The sequence below is a fragment of the Chelonoidis abingdonii genome, chromosome 22 (genome assembly GCF_003597395.2).
Source record: "Chelonoidis abingdonii isolate Lonesome George chromosome 22, CheloAbing_2.0, whole genome shotgun sequence".
Classification (NCBI taxonomy): domain Eukaryota; kingdom Metazoa; phylum Chordata; order Testudines; family Testudinidae; genus Chelonoidis; species Chelonoidis abingdonii.
The window spans coordinates 23,770,038-23,785,660 of NC_133790.1; the positions used below are offsets into that span (position 1 = coordinate 23,770,038).

The 15,623-nt window shown below is 41.8% G+C and overlaps 1 protein-coding gene across 2 annotated transcripts in view; it reads right to left on the reverse strand.

The window, feature by feature from the left end:
- The window catches only part of CCDC60 (coiled-coil domain containing 60), a 116,398-nt gene that overhangs the window by 12,413 nt on the left and 88,362 nt on the right, over positions 1 to 15,623 (reverse strand). The window contains exons 9-15 of one of the 2 annotated variants that reach the window (XM_032782088.1): positions 10,881 to 10,968; positions 9,741 to 9,827; positions 7,030 to 7,119; positions 6,470 to 6,559; positions 5,168 to 5,290; positions 3,238 to 3,369; positions 411 to 510 (exon numbers count right to left, since the gene is read on the reverse strand). In XM_032782088.1, the coding sequence (XP_032637979.1) occupies positions 411 to 510; positions 3,238 to 3,369; positions 5,168 to 5,290; positions 6,470 to 6,559; positions 7,030 to 7,119; positions 9,741 to 9,827; positions 10,881 to 10,968 (710 nt within the window). Of the gene's footprint in view, positions 1 to 320; positions 511 to 3,237; positions 3,370 to 5,167; positions 5,291 to 6,469; positions 6,560 to 7,029; positions 7,120 to 9,740; positions 9,828 to 10,880; positions 10,969 to 15,623 lie in introns of both variants that reach the window. The other variant, XM_032782087.1, reaches the window with a different exon arrangement.

Here is a 15,623-nt window from a genome sequence, read left to right on the forward strand (position 1 = left end):
TGCCCCATCAGGCACTGTGCTCTCAACACGGAAGTGGGAACTATGGGATAGCTGAGGAACAGCTACCCACAGTGCACCGCTCCTGAAATCGATGGTAGCCTTGGACCATGGATGCAAGCAATCGATTTTGTGATCGCACTGTGGACACGCAAAACCGATTTTATAACATCGATTTTGTAATATCGGTTTAAACTACTTCGAAATAATCATGCAGTGTAGACGTACCCTTTGTAACCTTCCATTGGCTAAATCACACTGCAGGATGCCTACCCTCTCCATCCCCCCTGGGATTAGAACACTAACAGATGGAATCTCGTCACCTCCACAGCTGCACAAATGTCTGGAGAACATAACTCCCATACACGTAGTTCACTCAGCACCTTCAGAAAAGTGGTGGGACGGATTCGTACATCCGGGTTCTTGCCAAACTTTTCCAGTTTCTTTAAGATTCTCTGTGTGTGATTGTCATTCTTCACAGCATCCGGGATTCTGGACAGCAGACAGGAAAACCTGTAACAGAGCAGAGCAGAGCTGAAATAAATGTCCTTGAAACTGATGTTTACACTGCTGGGCACCTCAGACTTACCTGATTTATTTGCCCCTCCTTTCCCCCCTCACAGAGTGTGAGAAAAAATGTCTTTGTGGGAAGCTTCATTGAGCATTACATGCCAGGGAATGATGCAAAGAAGCTTTATTTCTATTGTTAACAGGACTGTGCACCCAACTTCCTTTGTACGACATTAAAAAGAGATCCCCTGATTAGTCATTTACATTCCAGATGACAAACCTTTGGTGTAAAAGCAAACAATAAAATACTGACAAATGTTTCCATTTTACTTCTGATTTGCCCTGTTCATTTCTTCTCTCTCGTTTAGCCTCTATAGATTTTCCGAAGCAATCACAGCCTGATCTGACACACTTTCTGATTCCTTTACTGTCCCTTTTCCCCTTGCTGTCATCATATTTTTCCCCCAGTATGTGCGGAGATAAATCTTATGTGAGAGTGTGCTTGTAACTTTCAATCTTTGCCATTTCACTCTGAATATGGAGACTCAAGAGGAGAATTATACATTACAATATCAATAAAGCTCTTGTGAAAAGACACATTTTTTTTTAATGTCCTGTGTAAATTTTTTTAGTGCTGCTTTGACAGCCCTGGAGACGGATGTCTCCAATCCCTCCAGACTGTATGTGTCTGTGGAAGTGTGGTGGCTTTTCCCTTGTCCCCTGCAGGTCTGGAATTTGCCAGCACATCAACTAGTCTTTAGCAGCAAGCATGGTCTCCCTCCAGCTGAAGACATGCAAGAGTATGTCAGCAGCAAGAGGAGGTTCTTCCCAGAACCAATAAGGGGAGACAGTTTAGGCCTTGTCTATTCAGCGGTTCTCAAACTTTAGCAACCAGAGGACCCCCATTTTAATTAAAAAATTTCCAGGGACCCCCAAAATCCCCTGCCCTGCCCCCACTCTACTTCTTCCCCCAAGGCCCACCCTGCCCCATCCCCTGCTCCACCCCTGTCCCTCCTCTTCCCCACTTTGAGAAACACTGCACTAGAAAGTTATCCCATTTTAAGCATGCTGGCATAGGTAAAGTAGTACAACCTCCCTAGGCCTTGTCTACACTAGGAGGGTTTTGTCAATATTGTTATAGCAGTAAAGTGAAATGGGCAAAGATCCTTTAGCGTGGACACAGTGATGATTGTATAAAAGTGCTTATAATCAGTACAGCTTATGCTGGTTGCCCCAATATAAGCAAAATTGGGGCTAATCAACACACCGAGCCTGGGCGAGTGTAGCTAGACCAGCGGAGCCCCCTAGAGCATAAGCCAGCAGAAGGAGTTCTGCCTGCATGGTGACACCACCTCTCCGAATGACATTAGCTAAGCTGGCAGGAGCACTCGGTCATCTTAGTTGTGTCTACACCAGGGGTTGTCCCGGCACAGCTACGTGGCTAACGGTGTGATTTTTTCCATACTCCTACCTGTCGGAGCTCTGCCAGCAAAACTTTGTAGTGTAGATCAGGCTTTTTAGAGCTATAACTGTACCTACACTGAAGCTTTTACTGGCATAGCCGTGTTGCTTAAAAAATAATAAATCACCCCCTCCCTAACCATAAGGTATTCCAGTAAAACTTTTCAGTTTAGACCTGGCCCTAGTGTGGATGCAGTTTTATTAGTATAAAGGTGCTTTACACCAGAACAGATATTCTTGTATGGGAATAGCGATACTGTTATAAGGCTCCTTTATACTTGTATAAATACATCCACCCTAGGCTTGTACAGATACAATTAAAGCAGTAAAATAAAATCACATCCCTACTCAACAGTTATAGTGGTACAGCTTCCAAACGTAGACCAGGCCTTTGATTTGGGAGGCAGGTGGGGCAAGTTTGTGCTACAATGCAAAATGCAGCTTTTCTAAATAGACCACCATTCGCTTCTAATGCATTCTCAGTTAGGGTCAGTTGAGAATAAGCATCTGGAATGTAGACTCTCGACTCAAAAAATCTGTCGCCACTTTACTTCACTTGATTTACTAAGGGAAGACTGACACAGCAGCCCTATTTTCTGTGCTGTGCGATATAGCTAATCTAATTCCCATCATCAAAGGCTGGAGCTCTGCAGGAGTGCTTTACTGAGAGGTGCCTGCTTATCTCATGGTGATGATGCCTTTTGCCCCTGGGAAGGATGAAGTTGATATCTGGGTGCAGTTTATAAACACTAGCGGGGAAACGTTCTTCAAACGTGCGTAATGGGTAGACAGCTGGAGGCAAAGTCCTCTCCATCATCAACATTCCTAATAGGAACACAAGTTTTCATTTCCAACACCACATTATGTATACGTCTAGAGTGCCTGTCATCCTAATGATCCCAAAGTGTTTTGCAAACTTATGCCTCCTACAAGGCCATATGCTGGAGATGGAGATAAGATGCAGTCGCCTGGAGGCATCAGACCTTTTGAAAATGGAAACAGGCTACTTACACCCTCTCTCCTCCCATCTTTACCACGAAGATTTGCAACACAAGGGGAAATCTGGTCCTGGATATCATTGTTGAATCTTCACTTAGACAGTGTTTATAAGGGTGGTAAAATTAAGCCCTGAGCAACAGTATTTAAGAGGGTTACTAGTTTCTAAGATGATTTTCTTTTGGTTTTATCGAAAAAAAAATCTGAAAATAAAGAAGAGCTTTTGGTCCTAGAGGAAATGCTCTGGGGGGTGTTCAGCTCTTCCTTCCTTACCAGTTGCGTTCATCTTCATCATGTTCTCTTTCAGCTCTCAGGCCAGACTGTCTCATTCTTTCTAGGTCTCTCTCAAAATACGTGATGTTTTTTAAAGATTGGTATTTCTGAGAACTCTTCTCCTCCCGCCTCCTACAAATAAACTTCAAAATATTAAAACCTTATATTTTAAAAATTAACATTCTGATTGAACGTTAGCTGGGAAGATTCCTAGGATGGTGGAAGGCAATGAGATGAGAAGAATAAAGCACGTTCAGGCCACGGATACCAGTAATATTTTGCACTTTGATAGCGCTTTATAAATTTAAGTCTCTCCGAATGATTTACTAACAATTAATTAAAGCCTCCATCAATTTAGTGAGCTAGGTAAAATATATACTTAAGGATCAAATAATCTGACATTGAAATGCAGCCACCTCTGAGTAGTAACGTAGCTGGTATTTAAGAGCACTGCAATACTACATAACTCATGGCAGGAAGAAAGAACAGTATTTTAAATATCTGAAACCCTATGGAGAATAGGCAGAATTTAATTACCTGAGTTGGTATTTTGTCCAGGATACCGCACTAATATGCCATATCCTACAAAAAGCCCCATCCAGTTATAATGACCACAAGTAGTCCAGACCTCTGCTTCTCTTCCCATCCAAAAGCAGCTTCTCCAGCAGCACAGTTCCCAACATCATCACAATGGGACACTGGTTTAGGGTGAACTCAGCCAATAGAGGTCCATCTACTGAATTACTACCACTAGTTCCTGTCACATCTAGGTGATCCTCAGAGTCCTCTCATCCAAATACTGAGCTACCCTGCTATGCTTGTGAGATTTTATGAGTTTATAGCGAAGGTGGAATGGTTTCAGGTAATTAGATAGGGTCTGATTTGTTCTTTTATCCTGAAAGAGCCAAGAATCAGTCAATTCTTCATGCAGTCACAATGGATGCTTATGGGAGGTGGCAGAGAAAATACTTTGGGACTCTGGAGAGGATCTAACATACCAGTAGAGGCGTGCATGTAAGAGTGGTGCGGCAGGAGGAGAAACTGGGGATACTGCCCTTTAAAATAACTATGTGGAGAGAGATCTCAGGTTTCTTATTTTCTACGCCTATAGAGCTCAGATGAGTCATAGGTGAAACATTTCAGTCTTTCTAGAGGAAAGGATGACCAGTGCCTGCTGATCAATGGACCAGTATTGAAGCTGGCCTGGAAGAAGGCTGTTCACTTGTTCTACGCATGAGACAGGCGGCTGCAACTGTAGACAGTAGAATTGCTCAGTAATGTGAAAGGACAGTGATCTACATAGCGATGATGGATGACCCTACAGATCATGTGTGGATTGGCTGTGATTTGGGGTGACTGAATAGCTGTTCTTTGGGAGAACAAGGATTAGCTTCAAAAGTAAGTAAATCCAACACTCCAAATGTGCTGTGCTAGGGGAACTGGGATTCTTGGACCAAGGGTTAGACTGAAATTTGAAACCTCAGCAGCAGTTTAAGAAGTTTGTGTGACAAACTAGGAAGGCTGCCTTCAGCCTGGAAACATTAATTAAAGATATACCGTTGAATGTCGCTGAGTCCACTGAATCAACTGGCTAGAATGTAAAGATGACAACGGACTCTGAAGTTTGGGGGAATTTTTTCCCAGTGCCTGTAAATTATACATGTAAAGTTAAATATTTTGTGCAACGTCCTTAAGAATCATACAGACAAATCTCAGCACAGTGGCTTGAATATTTGGCCCAGAGTGTACATCCTTGCATGGATACCCATATAAATCAGCTGGGCATATACTCCATATGCCATTACTCTGGTACCACTCCACTGAAGTTAGCAGACCCATCTCTAAAAAGTTTGAGAGCATGTCCTAAATACGTTACAGAAGTGAGGCATGCAGTGCTTTGACAGCTGACAGCAAGCATTCAAGTTCTTACCGTTCAAGGATCTCCAGGTTGTCATGCAAACAAAAAGCTGCTTCTTCAGCTACTGCAGAGAACTTCTGCCTCATCTCAGCACACAAATTATATTTACTTTGAATGAAATAGCTGGCATGTGAGCTGCAGGAGAAAGCACACAAACACCATGGTTATTAATTTCTGTGAAACAGTGCTGGGCAGCTCAGAACACAGAGCTTTGTAAAGTGATGTGCATTGAAAGCTTCAGCTCTCAGATGACTAAAAGTTAGGACATTCCTGGTCATAAACATGCAAATGAAGGAGTACAGAGCTGGGTTTAGAATGGAACAAATACTAGAAAAAAAATGGTCTGCAAATATTCATCTGAATTCAAAAACAAATCTCTTCATCACATCCACAACCTCTTAGTATTCATCCTTCTGGGCAGGGCTGGCTCCAGGCCCCAGCGTGCCAAGCGTGTGCTTGGGGTGGCATGCCGCGGAAGACACTCTGCCGGTTGTTGGGAGGGTGGCAGGCGGCTCCGGTGGACCTCCCGCAGGCATCCCTGTGGAGGGTCCGCTGGTCCCGCGGCTCCGATGGAGCATCCGCAGGCACGCCTGCGGGAGGTCCACTGGAGCCACGGGACTGGTGGACCCTCCGAAGGGATGTCTGCGGGAGATCCACCAGAGCCGCGAGACCGGCGAGCGGCAGAGTGCGCCCCACGGTGTACCGCCGTGTTCGGGGCAGTGAAATGGCTAGAGCTGGCCCTGCTTCTGGGGGTGACAAATCGAGTGCTTAAGATTAACTAGCAGGAATATTCACAAACCACAAATTGCTAGCTTGAATTTTGAAATATTCATGGACAGCAAATTTCTAGTTGCAGATTCATTTGAAAAATTCATAATTTGAACCGTGTTGGTTAGTTAAGAAATCATCCAAAACAGGGAACAGAAACAAAACTACATGAAATATAAATAAAGAACAGACTGCAAATTGCAAATAATACCAGATACGTGAAGAGGACAGGCAGCCTCTTTGCTAATAAATGGTTATGATCTCACACTCTTTCATCTAATCTGCAACTGGTAAGATTAACTAGGCTTTTTTTTTTTTTTTGCGCCCACTATTGGAATTACACACAGAAGGGTAAGTAGTTAAGGCAAAATCCATAGATTTGGCTTCACAACTCACATTAATGTACATGGGAATCATATGACAAAATCCACATGGTATTGCATAGAAACTGAGCAGTTTGTGTATCAAATAGTACACATACTCTAGCAGAGTTTTGCTTTCCACATGAATGCCCCTCATGAGCATTGCATCCAGCATGCTATCTACCTTTTAGGCCTCTTTATGTACTTTGTGCTCTCCTCCTCCTTAAAGGTTGCTGTGGTTGTTTTGTCCTCCCTCAGAGTCACAGATAGTGAACTGCAAGAAAAAAACAACCCCCTTAAGATAGCACAGTATGCCTTGCAAACCCAGACACCGTCACCAGGGTAGACCATTTCCGAGATGATAAGTAGCTATGATGTCAACCAGAGTTATCTTGCTTGAAAATGGAAAATTCAAGGTCAACATCGAAATTTAGGTGCACAACTCTCAGTGATGTTAGTACGAAACCCACAAAAGCTTATGCTCCAATACATCTGTTAGTCTTTAAGGTGCCACAGGACTCTGTTACTTTTTACAGATCCAGACTAACACGGCTATTCCTCTGATACTTTACAAAATGTATAGCAAATCAGTAACAATCAGAAAGCAGGATTTCATCAACTCACCATGCTCTTATAACAATAAGATGCTATCTGTCATGTGCATGCCATATGCTTTCCACATGTGAAGCTGATAGCATGGAGCATACTACATGCCACATGCTTAGATTCTGTAATTACAGCTACCTTTTAGGCCTCTGGTCCAGTGATATTAAGCTCTCTTGGTACTTGGATGTTGTGTTTACTTTGTCATCCTTCAGAGGCACCGATAGTGAACTACAAGACAAAACAAGATCCTTAAAAATGTACAAACTATGCCTTCTCCAGCATATGAAACACCCTGCTGGCACTGATGAATTACTCTCAATATGACAGACTTATTCAGAGCCATCCAGAGATAAGATTTATACTTGATATTTCTCTCCCCTTTACCTCAGACTAAGGGAAAAAATATTGCAGTAAATGTCAGATTATAACATGTGTCTTGTGTTGTTTGAGTCTGTAGTGTGGAATCCACCACAGAACTGGGGACTGGCTACAGAAACTGGGACAAACTGACTCATGGAATTAGATTCAGTGGAGGGCTGGGACATCACAGGCCCTCTTCTTTCCTGGTTCAGTGGCAGCAGTAGATCTGGCCAGAGGCCCAGTGGTGGTATGTTCCCTCTTGCTTTGACAGTGACAGTGGCTCCTGAAAGGTGAGGAGGAGAAGAACAAGGCAGCTTGATCTCCTTCCTTCCCTGTTAGTCAATCCAAAGGGAGAGAGTTGGAAGACTGCTGGCATCTTGTTCCTCCTATCACTGACAAATTCACATTACATGTCAGATTTCATCAGAACCTAACTCAAAAATGAGCTTGGAGATGCTGCATAGATACACATGTCCTGCTTGTAACAGAATTATAGCCTAACAAGAGTTATTGAATTAATAGCTGATTAAGCCAATCATTTAGCCTTGGTCTGAATAAGTCTCAAACAGAAGCCCCCATCATCTGTTTCTTAGATGAGACACAGTGTAGTGACATAAGCAGTTGAACAGGACTGGCAGACAGTTACTGAAACACCCTCTGTAGTAGGGAATTCCTACCTTCTGACAAACTCTCACCATTTCTGGTCTTAAAAGATCCTGAAGTGAGCACTTTGCCAGCGCAGTTATAATGGATAGGCCCAAATTGTCTCTAGTTCAGGCCACCACCTTCCAATTTCAGAGGTAAATTCAACACAATAATTATCATGTGTTAAGTGTGAGAAATAATTCTCAACACCACACACTGGCCTACTGGTTTAGGGCAGGGGAAGCAATAGATCTGATAATTCTTAATTTCAGTAAAGCTTCTGACACAGTCCCACATGATATTCTTCTAAGAAAACTGGAGCAATGTGATCTAAATTAAAGTACTATCAGGTAGGTGTTCAACTTGTTGAAAAACCGTAATCAAGAAGTAATTACTAGCAGTTCACTGCTTGACTGGGAGGGCATTTCTAGTGGGTTCCCACAGGGATCAGTCCTGGTTCTGGTAATTGTCAATATTTTCATTAATAACTTGGATAATGGCATGCAGAGTATGCTTATACAATCTTAAAATGACACCAAGGTGGGAGGGGTTGCAAGCACTTTTGGAGGACAAGGTTAGAATTCAAAAGGACCTTGACAAATTGCAGAACTGGTCTGAATTCAACCAGATATATTTTAATAAGAGAAAAGCACTACACTCAGGAAGGAAAAATCAGATGCACAACTACAAAATGGGGAATAACTGGCTAGGGTGTAGTACTTCTGAAAAGGAACTGAGGGTTATAGCGAGTCACAAATTGAATACAAGTCAACAATGTGATCCAGTTGCGAAAAAGGCTAGCATAATTCTGGGTTGTATTAACAGGAGTGTCGTATATAAGACACGGGAGGTAACTGTCCTGCTCTACTTGCTACTTGTGAGGCCTCAGCTGGAGTACTTTCTCCAATTCTGAGTGCTGCACTTTTGGAAAGAAGTGGAAAAACTGGAGCTACTCCAGAGAAGAGCAACAAAAATGATAAAAGATTTAGAAAACCTGATCTATGGAGGAAAGGTTAAAAAAACTGGGCATGTATAGGTTTGAGAAAAGAAAACTGAGGGGGGACCTGATAACAGTCTTCAAATATGTTGAGGGCTGTGAGAAAGAGGATGGTGATCAATTGTTCTGCATGCCCACTGATTGTAGGAGAAAAAGTAATGGGTTTAATCTACAGGAAGGATGATTTAGGTTAGATATTAGGAAGCAAACTTTCTAACTACAGGTGTAGTTAAGTTCTGGAATAGGATTCCAAGGGAGGTTGTGAAATACACGTCACTTGAGGTTTGAAAGAACAATTTTGACAAACACCTATCAGGATGGTCTAGTTTTACATGATGACTTCTCAAGGTCCCTTCCAGCCCTACATTTCAATAATTCTATATACTAGAATAATTGAGAGCAGATCAGTGCTGTTCCATGTACCATTCTTGCCCCATAAGGTCTCAGTATCACATTCCCACTGCTGGCAAATTGTTGGAGACATCCCCTGACAATAAATGGGTCTTACTCCACACAGTTTTAGCTGGCCTGAAAGTGGAGAGATTAAACCATGTTTCATCTTGATTACCAGTGAATGTAAATGCACAAAGGTACACTTCTAGTCACAGCTGCATGGCTCCTATTAATGTTAGTGTGAGCCATAAAGCAGAATTCCAAAGCAATTCCAAAATTCCAATATTGAAAATGCACAACTCTAGTAATTGGGGATGCATAATACAGCTTCTCCAATCCCCTGTCTCTTACAGCAGACCAAGCTGGGTGTAATTCATGAATGTGACTTTATGAGCTGTTTTTCACTTGTGAACATGACTGTATATCTCATACTACGTCTTTTTGACGTTCCTACCTTTTAGGTCTCTGTCCCAGTATGCTCTCCTGGTCCTTAAAGGCTGTTAGGCTCGTTCTCTCATTCCTTTGATATGCTGGTGGTGAACTGGAAGGCAAGACAACGTCCTTGAAACTGTTCAGAATATACCTTCTCCAGAGCCTGAGCATTGGTGCTGGAGCTGATTGTCAATCTCGAGAGAAGAGACATGGCTTCTTGCAGAGCTTAGGGGTTTTATAACCCAAAGATGTGTGGGTCAGATCTTCAGATGGCTTGATTTGATGTAGCTCTGCTGACTTCAATGGAGCTATCCCAAGTTACACCAGCTATGGATCTGGCCTATATGTATTTACAAACAGTACTAGACAGAAAAACACTTGAAAATTAATAAGGAGACATAATCTATACACCCACAGCAGCCAGGAAATTCACAGATTCCAGTTCCGAGTTGCAGAAATCACAGCACCTGCAACAGCCTTGTCACTGAGTCTCACAACTATTACTGGTAGCATTAAGACAAAGTTTAAACGTAGTTTATGCTGTTGTCTCGCTCTCTGTATTTGTTTGTCTTCTGCAGACAAAAGTTCTGCCACTGACTCAGTGACATTGCATGCCTATAAGTGACAGCAATATTAGGCTGTATTTTTTGGAAAACGTTCAGTTTGAGGTTCTTTGAAGTGACCTTAAGCCTTCAATACCACGATGAGAATGAATAAAATTGATCTGCACTAATTGTTTACTCTAGTGAAAATTTCTAAAAGCCAGGGATAACTACAGAGTGCATTTGATAGAAGTTTCACTGGAAATTTTATGGGGAGCATGTGGAAAATGCAATGGTAGCAGCATAAACAATTCAATAGATATTGAGAAGAAAATGGCCTCTTTCTCTATAGAGTTGTTGTAGATTATTTATACAGGCATTGTATGAAATGGTTTGTTGTAAGAGAAGGATTCACTGAGTGTCCACCTGGAAAATAAACATTTATTGTGCACAGTCAAATGGGCCATTCTGTCACCTATACAGAGAAATGTCAATGTCCTCTAAACTCACTGAATATTGAATTTAATCAGCAACTATCCTGAAAAAAAAATAGCACAGTGTAAGCGCTATTATAGTAAACTACCTTTCTTAGGTTTGTAGAATCCAATCATGTAGCATACCTGTGCAGTCTGGTCTTTTTAACAATATCTTCTGAACTGAAATTCTTTGCCACATCTTCATATATGGTCTGGAGTAATTTCTGTAGGTCTGATAAAAAAACCAACACAGGTATAAAAATGTGCCCACTGGACCCTCCCTTTGCTCCTTCTCTTTACGAGGGAATGCTGCATACACTGGCCTCATGTTTTGATTCTGATTAGCAATTTTGGTTTCCCAATTTAAGACACCTTAGAAGGACCTGACTTTCAGAGGAAGGAGGTTCAGCACTTCATTTCAGATGTCTCAAGTTGGGCATTTGGAATTTGAAATATATTGTACCAAACCACTATTCACGACTGGAAATGTGGGTCCCTGTTCTTTGGCTCTGAAATAAACAACAAATGAGAAGTTAGCTAACTTCTTTAATGTTTATCCAAAATTATTGTACAGGAATTAGAAAAGTAGGCAACTTTTAACAAACTGTACCCAAGGCCAGCTTCAAATTCCTATGCTCATGCTATTAGCATTCTTAGGGCATATTTGTAAATATCACAACTTAATCTTCTTTAAAATGAACTATGGAATTTAACATCTGACGAGAGCTATATCCTTACCATGATGCAATTAAAGCTGATGATTTATTCTCTACAAGCCCTTACTTCATCATACCTGCCTGTCCAAGTATCACTCCATCCTTTTTTTTCTCTTTTTCAGTTGATCTCTACTTTCATTGTGCTATTGCCTTTATCACCTTCTCTCCATTGTGACTGTGTGTTCCCATGCTTTCCCATACTCTGAATAGCCCTTCTCCCTCTGAGTGCCAGATGAACTCACTGTTCTTCAAATTCCTCCTCAAAACTCATTTCCTTTGAGGGCCTTTCCACCACTAATCCACTGCTGCTTTGGTGCCCAACTACTAAACAAAACAAACAGCCCATCACAAGAAATACAATAATATAATCAATACAGTTTTCTGCCTGGAGCCCTATTCCCTCTCCCTAGACACCATCCACTATCGTCTGTTATTATTAGTCATTGAATTACCTGTATAATTTTGAGCTGATCCTGCAAAGTACCGAACATATCCTAGGAGTTGCTAAGCTCCACTGGGAAATGAGAGGCGTAGCTCCTTGTAGGAGGGAACCAGCACCTTGAAGTTAAAGTCAATTAACTGTATGTTGCTCAATGTAGGGACCTGTCCTTAAACCCCAGTAAAGCACTATGCACAAACAAGCAGGGTGATAATATAAATGACAACTGCTATTAAATACATTAATAAATGCCTATTCAAATATTGCAGAGGAGGTTATAGAATACACACAGACTTAATCTGTTCTCAAACAAAGTTTTGGCCAGTCAGGGTTTAAGAAACTGGCTCCTATAGTTAGGGTGTTATGTCCATATTTAAGCATCTAAATAAGTGGTCTGATTTTAAAGAGTTCTAAGCACCCAGGCAGGAGGTCCTGAGTTCTAATTCTGGTTCATTTTAACATGGACTCTCACTATGACCTTGTACAACTCTTAAGGCATGTGTACATGGCAAAAAAAAGGCAGCAAGTCTCAGAGCCCAGGTCTACAGACTCAGGCTTGTGGTAGGACTCTAAAAATAGCTGTTTAGAGGTTTGGGCTAAAGATGGAGCTCAGGTTGTGAAACCCACCTCTTCTCTGGCTTCAGAGCCTGAGCTCCAGCCTGAGCCCTGGCAGTATGTCCACACTGCAATCAGGGGAGGGAGGGTGATAATAGCACATATGTAGGCACAGCCAATCTAGCTTTAGCTTGAGTATCAATAGCAGTGAAACCATGGCAACCTGGACTTCAGTGCAAGCTATACAAGCCTGCCCAGGTACCTAGGTATGTATACTTGTGTTCCTAGCCTTCGCTGAAGCCCATGTGCTGTGGCTTCACTGATATTGGTACCTGAGCCTAGCTAGATCAAAGCTAGCTCAAGTATGTGGAGACATGCTGCAATCAGCCCTCTGACTGTAGTGTGGACATACCCTTGGAGTCTGATCCTGCCAAGCTGAGCACCGTCACTCCTATTAAAGTCAATGGGAGTGGAGGGCAATGAACATCTGCTAGGATATGCTCACCATTTTGTGGGATTGGACTCTCAGTTCTTCTGCCTCAGTTCCTCCATCTGAAGAATAGGGATAATACTACCTGTACTTAGCTTGTATATCTTCAAAGCGCTCTATAAATATTAATCCTCACAGCGCTGCTGTGAATTAGCTAAGCATTAACTAGAAAAGAGAAAGCTGCAAAGAGGGTTGGCCTTGAGATGGGAATGCTGGCTTGTGACTCAGGATATCTGGGTCGGGACCCCTGCTCTGCCACCAACTCTGTGTCTGAGCTGGGAAAAGCTGCTGAAATGCTGTGCCTCCGTTGCACATCTGTGAAATGGAGTTAATGACATTCACGTACTTCACAGGGTCCTAATGAGGATAAATCCAGTTATGTATGTGAGAGGCTCAGCTACTACAGTGATGGACACCAGAGGAACGCCTTTAATTAAAGTGCAGCTTTATAATGAAGATCCCTTGTGCAAATATGTATAACTTTTCCTTGGAATTTATATCTTTCTAAGACTGGGAACTGCACCACTAAACTGTTGGTTAAAGAAGCAGAAGCAATCCTGTTAGCATTTAATTTCTCAGATACAGTCCAGCATATTTTTTTCATCAATATGAAGTAAACGTCTGGCATTTGAAACAATTTGCACAAAGAATGCATTATGCAGTAACCATGAAAAATTAGGATTACGTTTAGCGCTGTGTTATTCAAAACAGGGCTGATACAGTTGGTATACATTCAAAGAAGTGACAAAGGAAGCAAGCTTGAAATGCTAATCTACTTGTAAAACCTTTGACAAACCAGAAGAAGCCTGAATGATAAATTAGACAACCTCAGAACTGACCTGCCTGTTATACCACAGCTGTGAGGATGACAGCTTCCAAGCCTGACTTGTCAACATGATGTGACTTACAGAACCTTTGGACAAGTGCAGTTCCTCACCCAGTCAGTGATGTTGGAAATTGCAGGTTCGATACAGTAGCAGTCACAAAACAATACAAACTAAATTATAGCCAGGTAAATGGCTCCATATTAAATTATAGACTCAATCCTGAAGCAAAATAAAAACCCTCTGTAAGAATCATGTTCAAATTTATCTGCAGATTAGTTGCCCAATGCAATATATTTCTCACATGTTTTCCAATAAACATGTGTCATCTCAATGGTACTTCTGTGAGAGTTATAGGGAGCCTCATGAGCTGTTTGAGAAATAGGCTACAGGGACAGTTGAGCTGTTCTAATTCAATTCCTGTTCTGGCTCTGAGGCATCCCTGTGTTTAACATGATTCTGTGGCTACAGAATTTACCTCAGAATCCATCCACTGCTGTAGTGTTGTCCTGCAGAAAATGAGTTTTTATTTTATTTTTTTTTAATTTCTAGCTGTTATAGATATGAAAAATACCTCCAGTTCACATTTTGGAAGTGACCTGAAAGTTGACATTTTGAGCATGCAGACAGACCACCTGAAACAATAACCCTGAGGTGTCAACTATTCCCATTCATCTCAGTGGAACATTAACTCGGAAGCCTAATGATGACAGTGTAAATATAAGTTTGTGTGATAATTTTAGCAGAAAAATGAAGCTACTATCTGTGGTAGATATTGGAGCAGCGATCATTCGAGTGGCTGGGTGCTGTTGAGGGTTACTAAAGTCTAGAAGATTAAAGTCCCCAGAATCTTCCTATCATCCCCACTGTTGGTCATAAGAGAGAGGGAAAGTGAAAATGCAGCTCTTCCTCATTGTCAAAAGCCTCAATTGCGTCCTGAGTGTGAAAAACCAACTCTCTCTCTCATACCTTCCCTGGTGTAAAAAGTCTACCTCCTGCTCCCAGGAGCAGAAAGTAAACTGAATGCAATGTCAGAATCATTAAGACCAAGAACAGTCAGGATTGCATTATTCCTCTGCAGAGCTCACTTGGTAAAAAACAAAATCATTAAGAAAATATCTTAAAGCTGATGCAGAATTTCCTTTTTGCCTCTGAACACAATACCTGAATGCTGCAGAGCTTAGCATTATTTTGGCCCAGAGTACACCGGGCACTGCCTATAATTCACAAAACAGTGTGTTCAATTTATTTTACTTCCTCTAAGAAGCAGTGTGGTCCAGTGGGCAGAGTTCTGGCCTTGGAGTCAGGACAGCTGGGTTCTATTCTCATTTCTGGCATTGACTGTTGAGAAAGTCACTACATCTCTCAGTGCCCGTGTTTTTTCACCCAGCCTTTGTCTGCCTTATTTTGTAAGCTCTTTGAGGTATGGACTGTCTCATATTATGTATTTGTACTGCACCACGCACAGTGGGGCCTCAGTTTTGTTTTGGGCCTCTAGTTGCCACAGTAATACAAATAAATGCTATTAATACATGAGTCACGTGTACATTAGTAAACAGTCCCAAATTAAAGAAATATCTATGCAGTTCCACTGCCCCATAAGGAATTACCGTGGGTCAGCTGGTTGCTACAGAAGTTGTTCTACTTTTGTGAGACATCTTCTATTGAAAACTGCCGAATTGTGGATTGTATGCCATCTGAATAACTTGATAGGCTGAACAATGGCACAACCATAGCAATTCATTCACAATGGTTTCAAATTGTTTCATCATAGTGAGGGCTACTGAAAAGAAATTGTACCATGATCTTCTGAGCCACAGTACCTTCTCTTGCCCACTTTCGGCCAAGTATTTTTTTCCTTAT